Genomic DNA, 16,167 nt, shown 5'->3' on the forward strand with positions numbered 1-16,167 from the left:
TCTGTCTATGAAGAAATAACATAAAAATTTGGTGCACAGTGAATTACGCGCGTAGCGGGTTATTTAACAGTGCGCACCACATTTTTTATGTTATTTCGAATAGACAGAAAAAATATTACAGTCATTTCTTATAATTTAATTCTAAATTCCATTTTAAGCCGTAGAAAACCATGAAAAAACGTTGATGACGTCACGGTCACATGACTAAATTATGTCTATGGGCGGATAACAAAATAACGTCAGCCAATCAGAGGATGCGTTACATCCAAAATTAAATTATTTACTGATATTAAAGTTATTGTGCAAAAACCAAATGTCTTCGGGCGATGCGGACAACGACGACGTGATACAAATGTATGACCGCAAATTTTTTTGTTATGCAGTCGTATGAAAACAATCGAAAAAAATGTATGCAAACTAATATTTTATGATCAGGTAAGTAAACAAAGCATAGGCAGTGGAACAAAACATTCATTTCGCTTGGCACTCCAACTTAAAATTAGTGTTTTTAAATGAAGCTATGAAATTGGAAAAGGGGGGATGGGGTTTGATTTATTTTCAATAATGAAATAACTTCTTGTTAAAACACCCTTTTTTTTTTATAAGTGAGCACTATATGAATTAAAAGGAACCAATTATAAAAGTCCTCTACTCTTTCTGATTTTTGTTTCAGTACAGACTAATGACAAGTTATTGACGACATTCAAACCTTGGCTTTCATGTTGTCTTTTTCATCTTTGATAAATGTTGCTCTTCCAGCACCAGCTTTAGCTACATTTTTTATCAGACTTGTAGAAGCTCCATGACCAACACCAAATGTAAATACCCTGTAATAAATAGAATAAACTAATCTATTAATACAAGTCAATATCTTGTTCATGATTATAAATTTTTAAAAAGTAGAATTCCCATTAAAAGCAATGGCAGAAATTTACAATACCCTGCACAGTACAATGAACAAAGCCTGAACCCTCACAAAAACCAAAGTGCATGTGAGCACTGTCAGTAAAGATTAAAACCTTTGACAAGAATATATACAATAATTTTTATTTTACAAAGATTCAAAGACATTAGTTTTCCAATTTCCTGCTATGCTTTAATAGTGGCAGGAGATAATAATGCCATAAAAACTGAATTAAATATATAGTTTATGAAATTATTCAAAATCATTTCAAAAGTTTATTTTAGAGAATTGACAAGTCTAAAGACTTTGATTTTTGAAATCATTATTTACCATATACATATGTAGCAAAATGAGTCACACCAATATATATTAAATGTTTTATTAACTTGTTTTGACAATACCCCACCTTGAATTATGAGAATTTTGTCCAACTAAATTTACAACAGCTTCAGTATTGCCAACTTCACCATCTGTCAACAGGAAAATCTGAAACAGAAATTATTTACTTTGAAATAGAAAATTACTAGATCTTGGAGAAATTTTATAACGAGGGGGGGCGGAGGGATCTTGAAATCCCGGGCTTAAAAACATGAAATCCAGAGGTCCTGAATTTAAAGAAATTTAAATCCTGACATCCTGAAATTCGAAAAAAAGAATTCCCGGGCTTAAAAACATGAAATCCTGAGGTCCTGAATTTAAAGAAATTTAAATCCTGACATCCTGAAATTCGAAAAAAAGAATACCCGGATCCCAAAGTCCAGAGCTTAAAAATACTCGATCCCAATGTTACACAAAAGAGCTAAGGGACGACATCAAAAGTTCAATGAAGGATAAAAAACTTAATTCACATAGTTTTTTCAATGACCCCCCCCCCCCCTCTTAACTTAATTTGGGAAAAATTGATTGACCAATATGGATGTATGTAAAAATCAATGTCGGATAAACAAAACTTGCAGCAGTTTAACTCCCCCCAACCCCCAAACTATTTGATTTAAGTTTTTATCATACATTGATCTTTTAATGTCGTCCCTAAGGGCAACTAACGCTTATTAGTAGATAAGTTTGCTGGAAAAAATAGGGAGGGTGGGAGGATTTCATTTTTTTTAAATCTTTATTTCCTCCAATACACTTTGGTAATGTGTTATTAATATGCAAGGGTATTAATAAATATCATATAACGTAAATATAATGAATTCAGTATACTTTAAAAAAAAATCTAAAATGAATATTTCCTATTGGCAACCACTGTTCTTATTGCCTTAGAAACCTTTTTTTTTTAATAAATAGCCAAAATGAGGAGAAATGCTTTTTTTAGGACTTCATACATTTTTGTAGACATGTGTTTCTTCTGCTTTCTAATCCATGGTTTATAATGCCCGTAATATGATGCATGTGCATTTGTATTATAAGTACAGGGTAAAATGATAACTCAAACTGTGTTGAAAATACTAGGGTTGATGTTTGTATTCTTCTGTGTGGTGCAAATATAAGTTTATAATCGATCAGTAATTATAAACATGCATTACTCAAAAGAAGTTTTTTAATGACTTTTCTGGTTAGCTGGGGAGAGAGGATGTTTGATCTTTGTCAAACAAAAATGCCAGTTTTGTTGTATATCTTGTTATAAGTTGGTCGATTTTTTGTAATCAATATATGGTCTTTTGTAACAGACTGAAACCTTGCAACATAAGGTATCTGCATGCAAGGTAACTTCTGATAACAATCCCTTTCTAAAAAACTGCTACTTTTGTGGAAGGCTTGACAAACTAGAGGCTCTCAAGAGCCTGTATCGCTCACCTGATTCTACTTGGGTTTTTGAAATCTATAAAAAAAATATAAAATTTGGCTAAAAGTAACAACACTTGGTCAGCACCTCATAAGGAAAGGAACATTCATGCTATGTTTGATTTAATTCAATTCAGTGGTTCTTTAGAAGAAGACTTTTGTATGCATTTCCCATAGGGTCCTATGTTAAAATAAGTCCCCCCACTGGCAGCCATCTTGGATGTTGCAATGACAACAAAGTAACAACACTTGGTCAGCATCTCATTAGGAACATTCATGCTATGTTAGGTTTCATTCCATTTAGTGGTTCACTAAAAGAAGACATTTGTATGTATTTCCCATAGGGTCCTATGTTAAACTAAGTCCCCAACTGGCGGCCATCTTGGATGATGGATCGGCTACAAAGTAACAACACTTGGTCAGCATCTCATAAGGAACATTTATGCTATGTTTGGTTTCATTCCATTCAGTGGTTCTCTATAAGAAGAAACTTGTATGTATTTCCCATAGGGTCCTATGTTAAACTAAGTCCCCCACTGGCGGCCATCTTGGACGTTGGAATGGCGACAAAGTAACAACACTTGGTCAGTATCTCATTAGGAACATTCATGCTATGTTTGGTTTCATTCCATTCAGTGGTTCACTAAAAGGAGACATTTGTATGTATTTCCCGTAGGGTCCTATGTTAAACTAAGTCCCCCAACTGGCGGCCATCTTGGATGATGTATCGGCTACAAAGTAACAACACCTGGTTAGAACCTCATAAGGAACATTCATGCTATGTTTTGTCTTATTCCATTCAGTGGTTCTCTAAAAGAAGTCATTTGTATGCATTTCCCATAGGGTCCTATGTTAAACTAAGTCCCCCTGCTGGCGGCCATCTTGGATGATGGATCGGCTACAAAGTAACAACACTTGGTCAGCACCTCATAAGGAACATTCATGCCATGTTTGGTTTCATTCCATTCAGTGGTTCTCTAAAAGAGACATTAGTATATATTTCCCATAGGGTCCTATGTTAAACTAAGTCCCCCGCTGGCGGCCATCTTGGATGATGGATGGGCTACAAAGTAACAACACTTGGTCAGCACCTCATAAGGAACATTCATGCTATGTTTGGTTTCATTCAGTGGTTCTCTAAAAGAAGTCATTTGTATTTTGCATTTCCCTTAGGGTCTTATGTTAAACTAAGTCCCCCGCTGGCGGCCATCTTGGATGATGGATCGGCTACAAAGTAACAACACTTGGTCAGCACCTCATAAAAAACATTCATGCCATGTTTGGTTTCATTCCATTCAGTGGTTCTCTAGAAGAAGTTCAAAATGTAAAAAGTTAACGATGACGACAGACGCCAAGTGATGAGAAAAGCTCACTTGGCCCTTTGGGGCAGGTGAGCTAAAAATAAATTTTGCAACAGGATGTTTTGAATCAAATGAAATTATCTGTTTGGTTAAAGGAAACAGAAATGAACAAAATCCAGAAATTTAAAATTTTTCTGGCAGGAAGATTTCAGAGGGGTGCTAGGATGAAAATCAATTACTGCGGATTCACAATTATTCGTTGGATACCAACTTTCTTGAGTACAGATGAACCAAGAAGTCAAATGTTCAATGAATTACAAATTTCATATAGTCCTTGTATACAGAGATTGCTTTACCACGAAAATAAATATTCAAGAAGATGCAAGTTTTCCTCAATCCACAAAAATTGATACCAAAGAAAATAAATAAATCCACAGTAATTTATTTATATTTAGGGCTATTCCAGTAAAAATTATCCAGGGGGGGTGGAACGCCACTTATTTTTTGACCCCCCACCTATGGAAAAGATTAAAAAAATACACCCCCACCTAGAACATGTATTTTCTTCCAAGACCCCCTACCTAGAGAAAAAAAATAAAAGTTAGCTAGTTTTTTAAAGTATACAAAAATGTTGCATCCTGTCAAATAAATGTAAAATTTGTTGGTTTATCTATTTCAGTGCATCCAAAAAGGGGGGGCCCCCTGGCCCCCCCTAAATCCGCCTCTGGTCTCAATGGCAATCATACCACATCTTCTTTATATACTAGCTATGTTGCTATTAAAATATAAAATGAAACATGTAACAATGTTATGGAGCAGCAGACGACAGATGCAACATGACGGCAATAGCTCACAGTGACCGAAAAAGGGGGGTGCGATTTTAATTATGGCCCATTTTATTTTTAAAACTGTCAATAACATTTTCAGGTACGACATATTCTTCAGGTGGGGAAACTGGTTGGCACCAACCATTTGATGTTTCAGAGTTTAGTTTGAGCCATAAAATATTTTTGGTAGGCACAATGTAATTCTTTTTTTATTTTTTGTATTTCTTATATACATTTTTTTTTTCAATAGGCAAATGTTGAGGAAGATGATATACTCTCCTGTGTAACAAGGCCATATTTTTCCGTAAAAATTAGGCCATTTTTTTCCTTCAATACCACCCACGCAACATGCGCAATAAAAATCTAATTGTCTGTGCCAAATATAAATATTTTTTTATGGACCGCATAGTTTGGATGTCACCCACACATATTTTTTTGTGGGGAGACGGTATACAAGGGAGAGGGTACTTGAAGTTGTTATAAACTGTATGCAATAAAATATTATTTGGGACAAAAATTGCAAAGAATTGGCCAGTCCACCTTATTAAGGACATATTCTTTGCAAGGAAAGAGATTTAAGTACAGCAAATTCTGCCATTTCAATTTCAATGAATATACAATAACTTCTTCCAACCGCAACAATATTTAAGTTAACCTTTATTTACAATGTTTAAACTGGTACTGTTGCCTTGTTCATGTTCATGTTGGTTTTTTTTACATTAAATTTGGGTCTTCGTCGATACCATACTTATTCCAGACGTTCCGTATCAGAGGACATTTCAGGCAATTCCTCTGCACTTCTTGTATCATTATATCTTCATCACGGTGACAAGAATAACAGTATAGAGTACCATTAATTCATAGAACAAAACAACAAATCGCTGAAGAAGTCATGTTTACAAAATGTCAAAATGAGCCAAAGACCAAAAAATGACAAGGACAGTTAAGCGTCTTTTATGGAGACAAAAACTATATTCCTAAAAAGTCTTTGGGGTTCTTCAATCGAAATAATAGCAAGCTAAACTAAATGAGATTAGTATAAGGGCTAAATCTCGTCTGTACTAGCCAAATTTAACAAATTTAAAGTTGTTTTTAAAAAAAATATATATCATGAAAGATGGTTAATTACGTTTTTCGGGTTATCAGTTAGACCGCATGGTTTTATTATTACAATAGGAAAACACCCGAGACGTGAAATCGCATGGTTCTATTATCATAGGTAAACATCCGAGACGTCCCAAAAATATATAGGTGCTCCTATTATTGGAGGAACATTACACAGTTGTGTACACACACATGGCGGCATGGAACACGATCGGAAATTCATTTGACGATATCTAAACGTTTCGAAACGAAGTGAAAAGTATCGTGCGCCACGTGGGCGCTTACATTTGTCACTGTATGCGCCATTTCTTGTCAATATGCGCTATAGGCGCAGGGGCACGTCCTTCCCGATCACTGGATTGACAAGAACACAAACGGACGCTTAAAATTAGTGGTCTGCCAACTTTATTTGCAGTCGGATGACCTTTTCAGGAGAATCTTCCTTCATAACAGGGGGAACAATATGTTTAACCTATCATTCAGAAACCCCCCACCAACAGAAATGAATTTAAATCGGGACCACCACCCTCCAGAATACAATTATGTTGATAACCCCCCACCTATGGAAAAAAATATCGTCGGCGTTCCGCCCCTCCTAGGTAAATTTTACTGGAATAGCCCTTACTTACGCAGATAACATATGTATTTTTGGAAGAATTATATAGATGGTATATCAATAGCTAGCAATCTAAAAGAACTGTAGAAAATTCAGACATTTTCTATTTTTTTTTTAATTGTTCCTATTTCTTTCTAAATACCTGTCTTGGATAGTCTTTATTATTCTCCATGCTATAGATTGCTGATAATGGAGATAGAATATCTGTTCCACCCATGTTGGCCATCATTTCATTTTGATGATGTTTTGCAGCAGCAAGACTTTCCTGATTATATTGTTGACTTCTGAAAAATATAGAATGAACATTTTGGTGACTCAATAACAAAATTGCCATGGATTGGATGCATGCTGATTTTCAAATTGGTTTTTAAGTATTGCTAGAAAGAATCTCAATAGATATAAGGAGAAATTTTGATGTCAATAGCTTACAATGTTGATCATACTGCCATTCCAACTAATGACATATTTTCTGCTGAAAATTGGTATCCAACAAATATTAATGAATCCATAGCATTTTTCATTTCAAAAATGCATAATTTTTGCTAAACTACCCCAGAAAATATTGAATGTGCACATCTTTTACAACTTATCATTTATTGCTGATACAAACCTTTGAAACAGGTTTCACTCTTATAGGTATTTAGTAGGGGAAGGCAATACCCTATCTCAAATTAATTTGTAATGTTCTATGAACAATTTAACATCAAACATTAAAGGTAGTTCAATACCTACCTGTCAAATAAAAAACTGTAATTATTTCCAAATGACACAATATTGAAAAGACATCCAACAGGTAAACTCTTCAAGAAAAGGAGTAGAGCTGCTTTAGATTTCTCCATTCTATCTCCATCCATACTACCTGTATAGGTAAATGCAGAAATTATAACAATATCAACAATGATCAAATCAAACAAAAGTTTAATTGTGGACCTTTTGGACTTCAATGTGGACCATTTTAAAAACATAGACCAAATCCAAAACTTGAATACATGTTTAGATTCAGCATACTAAAGAATTCAAAAGTATTCAAGACTTTGAATTAAACAAAATTGAAATATGTCAATAGACAATCTATAGAAAGTATTTGTAAACTACTGTTTTAGCACCTTTTTCCTAAATGGTTGGGGCCACTACCCCCAAAATCAATCCCAACCTTCCGTTCATGGTAATGGAACCTTGTGGTACAATATCATACAGATCAACAGACTTATACTCAAGTTATAATTCAGAAATATAAAAATCCAAGTTTTTTTGCCTATAATACTGAAATGAATTAGGCTATAACATCCAAAATCAATCCCAAACCTTCCCTGTGAGGTATGTAATATTGTGGATCTCTACACTTATAGACAAGTTATTGTCCCTGAAACAAGAAAAATGCTTGCTGTTGAAACATGAAAATCAGAGTTTCTTCGCCTCTGATTCCTAAACAGTTAGGACTATAACCCCAAAAACCAAACCCAAACTTTCTTTTGTTGTATTCAATCTTATAGTAAAATTTGATAGCAATTCATACTCTTATACTCAGGTTATTGTCTGGAAACCAAATGTCTTAGGATGACAACAGCATTGACAATGTTATAACATTATACAACATAAATATTGGTTGCAACAGTATTACCTGATCTGTCCATAACAAAGATAAATTCTCTTTTAACATTTCCACAATGATTCTTCAAATCTGGTATAAAATTCAACATCAAAACGTCTTCTTTTAATAATCCATCTGAAAAACAGTGGCATAACCAGAAAACAATCCATAAAGTTATTATAATTATTATTCTGCCTCAATTCGATCAATGTGTGTATGTGTGTTTACAGTGCAATGAGGGTTTAACTCTAGGATTATGTTTCATAGTACAAAATAATAGAATCCTTCATCTGAGACACCTTTGTACTTGTTTTTGTAATTTCCATAGAAACAAAACTACAAAAATGTCAGTGCAAGAGTTGTCAATCAAATTTTCTTTTTGAATCAAAGGCTTAATTGATAGTTGTTATTATACCATATTGTTATTGTGTCTTGTATTTTTGACCATGATGCTACAGCACTTTTTTGTATTGTTTTTCTAGGCCTCAGTGACCAAGTGGTCTAAGTAGTTCTACTACTGTAATCACTAGCCAGTCAACACTGAAGCTGTGAGTTCAACCCTGCTAATGCGGTTGCACTTGGCTCTAATCCTACTTGACTAGGATTGTCAGTTTTCCTATTGAAGGTATATGTAATACTTTTGGATTTTCCTGTGGCCTAAAATGACCTAACATACCTTCTCTTTAAGTAATATATTGTGGAGATGATGGTTAGAAGGCCTTTAATCTCTTATTTAATCAGCACAATTTAAAACTTGAGCTTCACTGAACATTAGATACAGCAGCAGGTCAGAACAGGTATTTTACACAATGTATTTTGCTTGATGCAGTAAAAAGCTGGAATATTGATATCAATCTAAGAGTTAAATTGAGGTGTATTTTTTCAGTTTCCTACAGCTTTGAACTTTACATTTGTGCATAACATACACATTCCATAATAGGATCAACATAAAATGGGTTGTCAGAAAAAATTGTTTCATTGGTACCAAGTGTATACCTTCCTTGGACTTCAGTGATATTCACAATTCCAGAAATATCTGTATATAACAATAACTCAAGAAATATAGGTATAACTATAACTTATGACTTTTAATGTGTTTTATGTCTTAGTCTTAAGTTATGAGAATCAAATTTAGAGCCTTTGAATAAAGATCATGATTAAACTCATTTCATTAACAATTTAATTATTTTTTCCATAAAATAACATAAATTCCAAGGTTGTGATTATTTTCTTACCTTTGTTACGATCACCAACTTCCAATATTGCTTCTGGCTTAGAAACATCATCATACGACACAAAAAATTCCAAATCTCTGTATTGATGACATATGTCCTTTAACTTTATCTGAAATATTTAATACATGCATTTTAACCGAGTTGTTTATCAATTAAGCATCTTTAAGATTATAACATCATGAGTCAATGATTGCTGTGTTACATATTTGTTTTCTGTATTTTTTTTTGTACATTAATTAGGCCATTAGTTTCTTTGTTAGAATTGTTTTCTGTTTGTCATTTTGGGGCCTTTTATAGCTGACTATGCAGTATGGACTTCGCTCATTGTTAAGAGCCATAAGGTGACCTATAGGTGTCTATTTCTGTGTCAATTGGTCTCTTGTGTAGAGTTGCCTCATTTGCAATCATATCACATCTTCTCTTTATGCTCAAGCAATCTTTATGCTCAAGCAACTAAAAATGAGGGGAATATTGTTTACCCCTGTCCATCCATCCCATTATGGGTATATAGTTATTCTGCATAACTCCTCCTACATTTAAGTCCTAGGAAGTTTTCACTTTACTGTCTGTTTGTACATATATTGAAGATATGCATGTGGTCAGGGTTTTGATATTTATCAATATTTGCTCTTTTGGGAGATAGTTGAACTTTGTCTTTTAATGGAGTATTTACTTGCATAAGAGGAGCGTGCTGCCATGCTCAACTTATGCATTTTAAAATAACACTTTGCATCTGAGGGGGCATCAATTGTGTCTCCCAGACACAATAATATCTCAAAGAAAGTCCTACATTGACTTTGTTACAATACAGTTACTTCAGAGTGGAGTCAGGAGCATCACTGAAGAAAAGAAAAATCCAGCATTTTTTTCATTTTTAAAGGGGCATAACTCTAGAATGGTAAAATTGATGCTACCAAAATTCGAAATGATCTGTGTTTTATGGTAACAACTTCACTCAAAGCTAAACAAAAAGCAACGTCATTTAAATCTATGCCTACCTCTGCTGAATGTTTATCATCAGATACTTGTAACTGTAAATCATCTCTATAAGTGCTAACAGATTTGATTTTGTGATGACCCTTTACTGATGCAGTGAATCCTAACTTTACAGGTTTTATTGAGGTCCGTGTATCTCCTGCATCTCCAGCTAAAAGAAAATAATAAATGCTATTTGTTAAATGCATTATTTAAAAGTTGTTGGAGTAAATTCAAACTTAAATAATACAGAAGCAAAATGGTGGTACATGCTATTTTGCAGTCTTTATGGATGTGTAGCCTAAGAAACACGATTTATGTGTCAAGTAAAAACAAGACTTTATAGTCTAGTGACAATCTACAAGTATATCAAATGGAGGGGGGGGGGGAATAACCAAGTTTGTCTAAGCTTCAGTCTTTCAATTGTCGCTGTAAGTTTGACATATGACCTAGCGCCCTATATGGGTGATTTTATTTATTTCATGGTGAATTAGCTTATCAATTTCAGCAGAAGTAAAATGATTGGTTCATAAAAAAACATCCAGAAACAAAAGTTTTGGAAAGATTAGTCTTATAATAGCTGCAGAGCTCCAGATAAGCTGTGTATTTGCGTGATCACGCAATACAAATAATAAAAAACCCAATGCAATTGCCCACTGCAGGATTCAATAACCCAATTAATTCAAAGGAAAACCCAATTATATTCCAAAACCATGAGTTCTCAACCCTTTTATTGGCTACCATTTGCGTTATTTACCCTTATCTGTTTACAGTGGTCGCGTAAACTATTTTTATAATATTTATAATTGGAAATTTCCTTTCGTTCTAAAAATAGATCCCTGCATCAAGTAGCTGAAATGGGTCCCTGTTAGAGTTTTCCGTTGCTCAATAGGTACACATGTTTTTGAAAACATTTCGATCTTCTCGGCGTTTATCCAATTAGCGTGTGTCATGAAGTCATATTTTTTTTCGCATTGCTTGGGATTTATCATTACATACATTGAATTAAAACAAAAGTGAATGTCCGGTAAAAATATTGAATAGAAGCATGTTTTCTGCTTCTTTTGAAAAGCTTAGGGAAAGTTATGATGATAACAAGACTCAGCCAGTGTTTTTAGGAAGCGTCCATCGAACACATGGGCGTGTGTATGTACCTTAACGAGAACATTGCTAATAAAAACAGGGTTTCCTCAAAAACGAAATCAGTTGGAAAAAGTGAAAGGCCAAATTAATTTTGACATGATAAAGCATCAGAAACCAAAAGTTCTAATAAAAGACAACTAAACCCAGATTTATGAAAATTGTAATAAAACAAAAACATTCCAGTATAATTAGAGTTTATTTACTATTTTTTTTCATTTATGGTTAATTAATGAATACACACACAGGCACTGGTCTCAGAATTTATTATATAAAGGTATAAGACGAGTGCCTGTGAATACACATATCTGTTTTTTTACAGTTTATATGAGAAAATACAAAACTGGCAGAAGGTTTGAAACGGAACAGAAATTAAACCTACAATTGCTTCTCAGTCAATAAACCAAATAAAACAGCTAGCAAATAACCCTAACCCTAACCCAAATAAAACAGCTAAACAAAGAAAGAAACATATTTAAGATGGAAAAAAAATCTGGGGTTGATATTGCCTAAATATTCAATATTGTGTTGATGAAAAAACCCAATACATTAAGGAGCTTGGTGGTGAAAAACCCAATTTGATATTAACATGAGGGGTGAATTGGAATTGATAATGCAATCAAAAAACTTTATCACACAATTATATAAGAATATGGTGGGTAAAAAACCCAATTTGTGAATTCTTATCTGGAGCTCTGTAGCTGCCTTGATCTTGAACTTGACTTATTGACCAAAAACTTTTGAACCCAGTTTGGCAAAAGTTGGACAGAAATGATTCAAGAGACATTATCTAGAGATCAAACTTTTTTTTATGATTACAGTACTATTAATAGCTGCTGAGAAATTAACCTTAGACCTATTGATCCCAAAATCAATATGGGTGTTTTTCTGGTTTCGATCGGGCATTATCAATTCAATGAGGTTGTTACTGTTGTATTAACTATTGTGGTTTCTTTTTTTTCTGTGGGTACCAAATTTTGTGGATTAAAGGTTATACTTGCATGTTTATGGAAATTTAGTTTCGTGGTTGTGTCGAATTCTGCATACAAGCCTATAGAAAATTTGCTATTCTTTGAACATTTAATTTCATTGATCACCTGTAACAACGAAATCCACGAAAAATAATATCCAACAAATAATACTGATTCCACCGTATGATGCAGTAAGTCCAGAAAAAAGAGTTCATTAGTGAAATCAGGACTTCAGTTTGAGAAATAGGACTTCTACTATAGGGAATCAGATTCAAATTCTTACTTCATATGATGTCAGACTGGACTGATTTTAGAAACAAATAACGATTTGAAAGCAGAAGTTTATTTGAGTTCAACACATGTTATAACAATCATTCATAAATAAACATCATTTATATCTATTAAATACTAGGTTATTAAAACAGGTTGATACCAATCTGTTCAGACAAATACTCAGTACCATTTATATGGGTCTTTAAACTAATCATTTTTGTTAATGTTAAGAATATTGTTAAATGTACACCTAAATTGAAAACCTGTGAATTTTCCTTTTCTTCCCTTATGCCTACAAGATATTACAATAAATGATATCGTTTTTTATAAATTATTTGAGCTTGTATAGACTGACCTGATGAATATCTAGTATTCAAAACATATGGCAAGACAAAATTCAGTTCCCCATCTGGTTGAACAGTTAACTCTACAACATATGTCATGGTCAATACAGCTGTTTCCCCTGCATCCAAGTTCCCAAGCTTACACACAAAAATATCTCCAGCATATTTACTCTCCGACAGAAAGAACGCAGCCTGACCAGTAGATGTAGCTTCTTCAAAGGTTATCTTAGCCTAAAATAAACAAATACTGTATGTAATGCCTAAATTATCCATAACTTTATTATTTGACTAATGATAACAATTTTAATTATACAATGACTGTCGTCTGATTTTTCTGCTGCAGTTTTTTGTTACATTTCAATACTATTGAAATAGTTTTTTTTTTGTATTTTCAGCAGCATAATAGTATAAAATATCAAGTCATAACATGAACAATACTCACTTGATCTGAATGTATGCACTGCTTGCCTATATCATTATAAAAGGACATCACTCCAGAACAGTAAAAGTGAGGCCACCCAAATTCAAACTTGATATCTGTTTTGTGGTAATAAGCATTGCATATAAGTTTCTACACAGAGTGGTAAAGGCAAACTAAAGTTAGAGAACAGAAACAAAGAACCCTTCCATTTATAAAGGGGCATAACTCTAGAATGGTAAAAATGACACCATCCAAATTCAAACTTGATTTGTGGTTTTTGGTTATAACATTGTGTGTAAGTTTGCAGAGTTAAAATAGCAATGAGTAGAAATCTATATATCAATTTGGTTTAAATATTAATCTTCTGTTAAGATGTTTGTAAAACTGTGCTATGATATTTTTGTTTATTAATAATCCCATGTCATAGAATGTATTTCTGAAAGCTGGGAAAATATTTCAATATGTTATTATAAAATAAACTCATCATAGATACTAGGACTGAAATTTCATATTTACGCCAGACGCGCTTTTTGTCTAAAAAAGACTCATCAAAGATGCTCGAATAAAAAAAATGTTGAATAGCTAGGCCAAATAAAGTACGAAGTTGAAGAGCATAGAGGACCAAAAATTCCTAAAAGTTTTGCCAAATACAGCTAAGGTAATCTATTCCTGAAGTAGAAAAGCCCTATTATTTCAAAAATTCTTAATTTTGTTAACAGTTAATTATGAACATATCAATGATAACTCAAGTCAACACAGAAGTGCTGACTACTGTGCTGGTGATACCCTTGGGGAAATAAATCTTCACCAGCTGTGGCATCGACCCAGTGGTTGTAAATAAACTCATCATAGATACCAGGACTGATATTTTTCCTATGAACAGATGAAATATTTATGAATGGTAGGGATTTTGCCCCAAAAAAATACATAAATAGGGGGCGTCTTTAAAAAGCCAGAAGTCTGTATACCCAAATTAATATGTTGAAACTCCAACTGTGGTTTGTCTGTGTTCTTTTTTTTTCTTAATTGGCCATGTTGTTGTATGTCTTTTCCCTTTAACACCTAAGGTCATTAGTAGATTGAATTTAATTGTTGTCATGAAATATTATGACACTGTCACACATACTTTTATAGAAGACTTCTTTGAACCCTTTTGACGTCATCCGATTCAATACAAACTTGGCCCTTTTTATTTGATTACCAGACCAAATTATTCATGATTATTTGATTATCAAGGACTGTATTTTTGATTATTTGATTATCAAGGACTGTATTTTTGATTATTTGATTATCAAGGTATGCATTTTTGATTATTTGATTATCAAGGTATGCATTTTTGATTATTTGATTATCTTCTTTAAAGAAAATAATTAATGATTATCATTTATGTGATTATATTGGCAAAACAAATTGTTATTATGTGAATCTTTTGACACTCTCCTGAACGGCCTGAATAAACTTTCACAATTATGGGAGAAACTTTAGATTTTTAAAATCTTACCTGTTGCTTTTCTTGACATTCTGCTACAATATGTCTGCCATTAATATCTGCTTCAAACTTATACACAGCTGACATGTCGTCAATAGGGAAGACATAACGTGTCTCAATAGATTCTGTGCTGTTGTTAACATAGGTCAATTTAGATTCAACATTGGCAATGAATCCTTGGATTGTCACATGTGTCTTTGATTCTTTTAACGACACTGGAAAGACAAACTGAATCTACAATCTAATGAATCAATCTGTCAGAACTTTACCCATATAATTCAAGATTCAATATCAGTAGAGGGATACAGTTAACAAGTGACTATACAAATTTGACCAGAAAATGCATTTACAGACGAATATATTGAAATTATAAAGAAACTTAAGGTTCAAAATTTGAACAAATAATAGGCAGAATGTGTCTAGGAACACAAATGTCCTTGATCTAGCTTTGCAATTTTCCAAGTTTAAAAGGGGCATAACTCTAGAAAGGTAAATAACTCACAAGCAAATTCTTACTGTCTGCTTAATGTGCATGGCTCTTGGCATTTTGTATGAGTTTCATAAAATTTGGATGAGGAAAACTTAAGCTCAAGTTGGTACGTGAAACAAAAAAAAAATCAATTTTCTAAGTTATAAAAGGACACAACTCTAGCAAGGCATGTGAAGTACTACCCAGATTCCAAACTTTGTCTGCTAGTTTTTGTTCTTAGCATTGTGCAGGAGTTGCATAACTTAAGGTTTCTACTCCCTCAGTCAAAATTGACCGTAGATGGAATTGGCAAATTATGTTTACATGTATGGTCCTATAGCCAATTCTACATCATTGGCTTTCAAATAAAGCATTCCTGATGAAAGTAATTCAGAAAAGCCTGTCAGACACATGAAATTAATGAAAAGTAAAAACACAAAAATACTGAACTCTGAGGAAAACAATAACTTACAAATTAGAGTAAATTACTCATTCAATAGTCGCTAGAAGGGTGGAGAACACATAGTTTTTTTAATGTTTAAAAGGACAAATGAATTAAGACTTTTGATTGTTTTCATTGTGTTGTGACAATTTGGGTTAAGGTCAAGGATCAGTAAATAAACTAGTCCATAGATTTTTTTAAAACTTAGAACTCAATTAGATATTGAAAATATACATCAGAAAATGTAAAAAAAAGTATATGTCACCGACTTCGTTTTCAA

The 16,167-nt window shown here is 33.2% G+C and overlaps 1 protein-coding gene across 4 annotated transcripts in view; it reads right to left on the bottom strand.

Moving 5' to 3' along the window:
* LOC143067868 (von Willebrand factor A domain-containing protein 5A-like) overlaps positions 1–16,167 on the bottom strand; it is a 64,829-nt gene that overhangs the window by 32,822 nt on the left and 15,840 nt on the right. For all 4 annotated transcript variants that reach the window (XM_076241454.1, XM_076241457.1, XM_076241455.1 and 1 more), the window contains 9 exons: positions 14,989–15,191; positions 13,078–13,297; positions 10,362–10,510; positions 9,364–9,472; positions 8,159–8,263; positions 7,270–7,396; positions 6,680–6,821; positions 1,311–1,390; positions 710–827 (listed from right to left, as the gene is read on the bottom strand). In XM_076241454.1, coding sequence (XP_076097569.1) covers positions 710–827; positions 1,311–1,390; positions 6,680–6,821; positions 7,270–7,396; positions 8,159–8,263; positions 9,364–9,472; positions 10,362–10,510; positions 13,078–13,297; positions 14,989–15,191 — 1,253 coding nt within the window. The remainder of the gene's footprint in view (positions 1–709; positions 828–1,310; positions 1,391–6,679; positions 6,822–7,269; positions 7,397–8,158; positions 8,264–9,363; positions 9,473–10,361; positions 10,511–13,077; positions 13,298–14,988; positions 15,192–16,167) is intronic.

Source organism: Mytilus galloprovincialis, chromosome 3, assembly GCF_965363235.1.
Source record: "Mytilus galloprovincialis chromosome 3, xbMytGall1.hap1.1, whole genome shotgun sequence".
In the NCBI taxonomy this organism is placed as follows: Eukaryota; Metazoa; Mollusca; class Bivalvia; order Mytilida; family Mytilidae; genus Mytilus; species Mytilus galloprovincialis.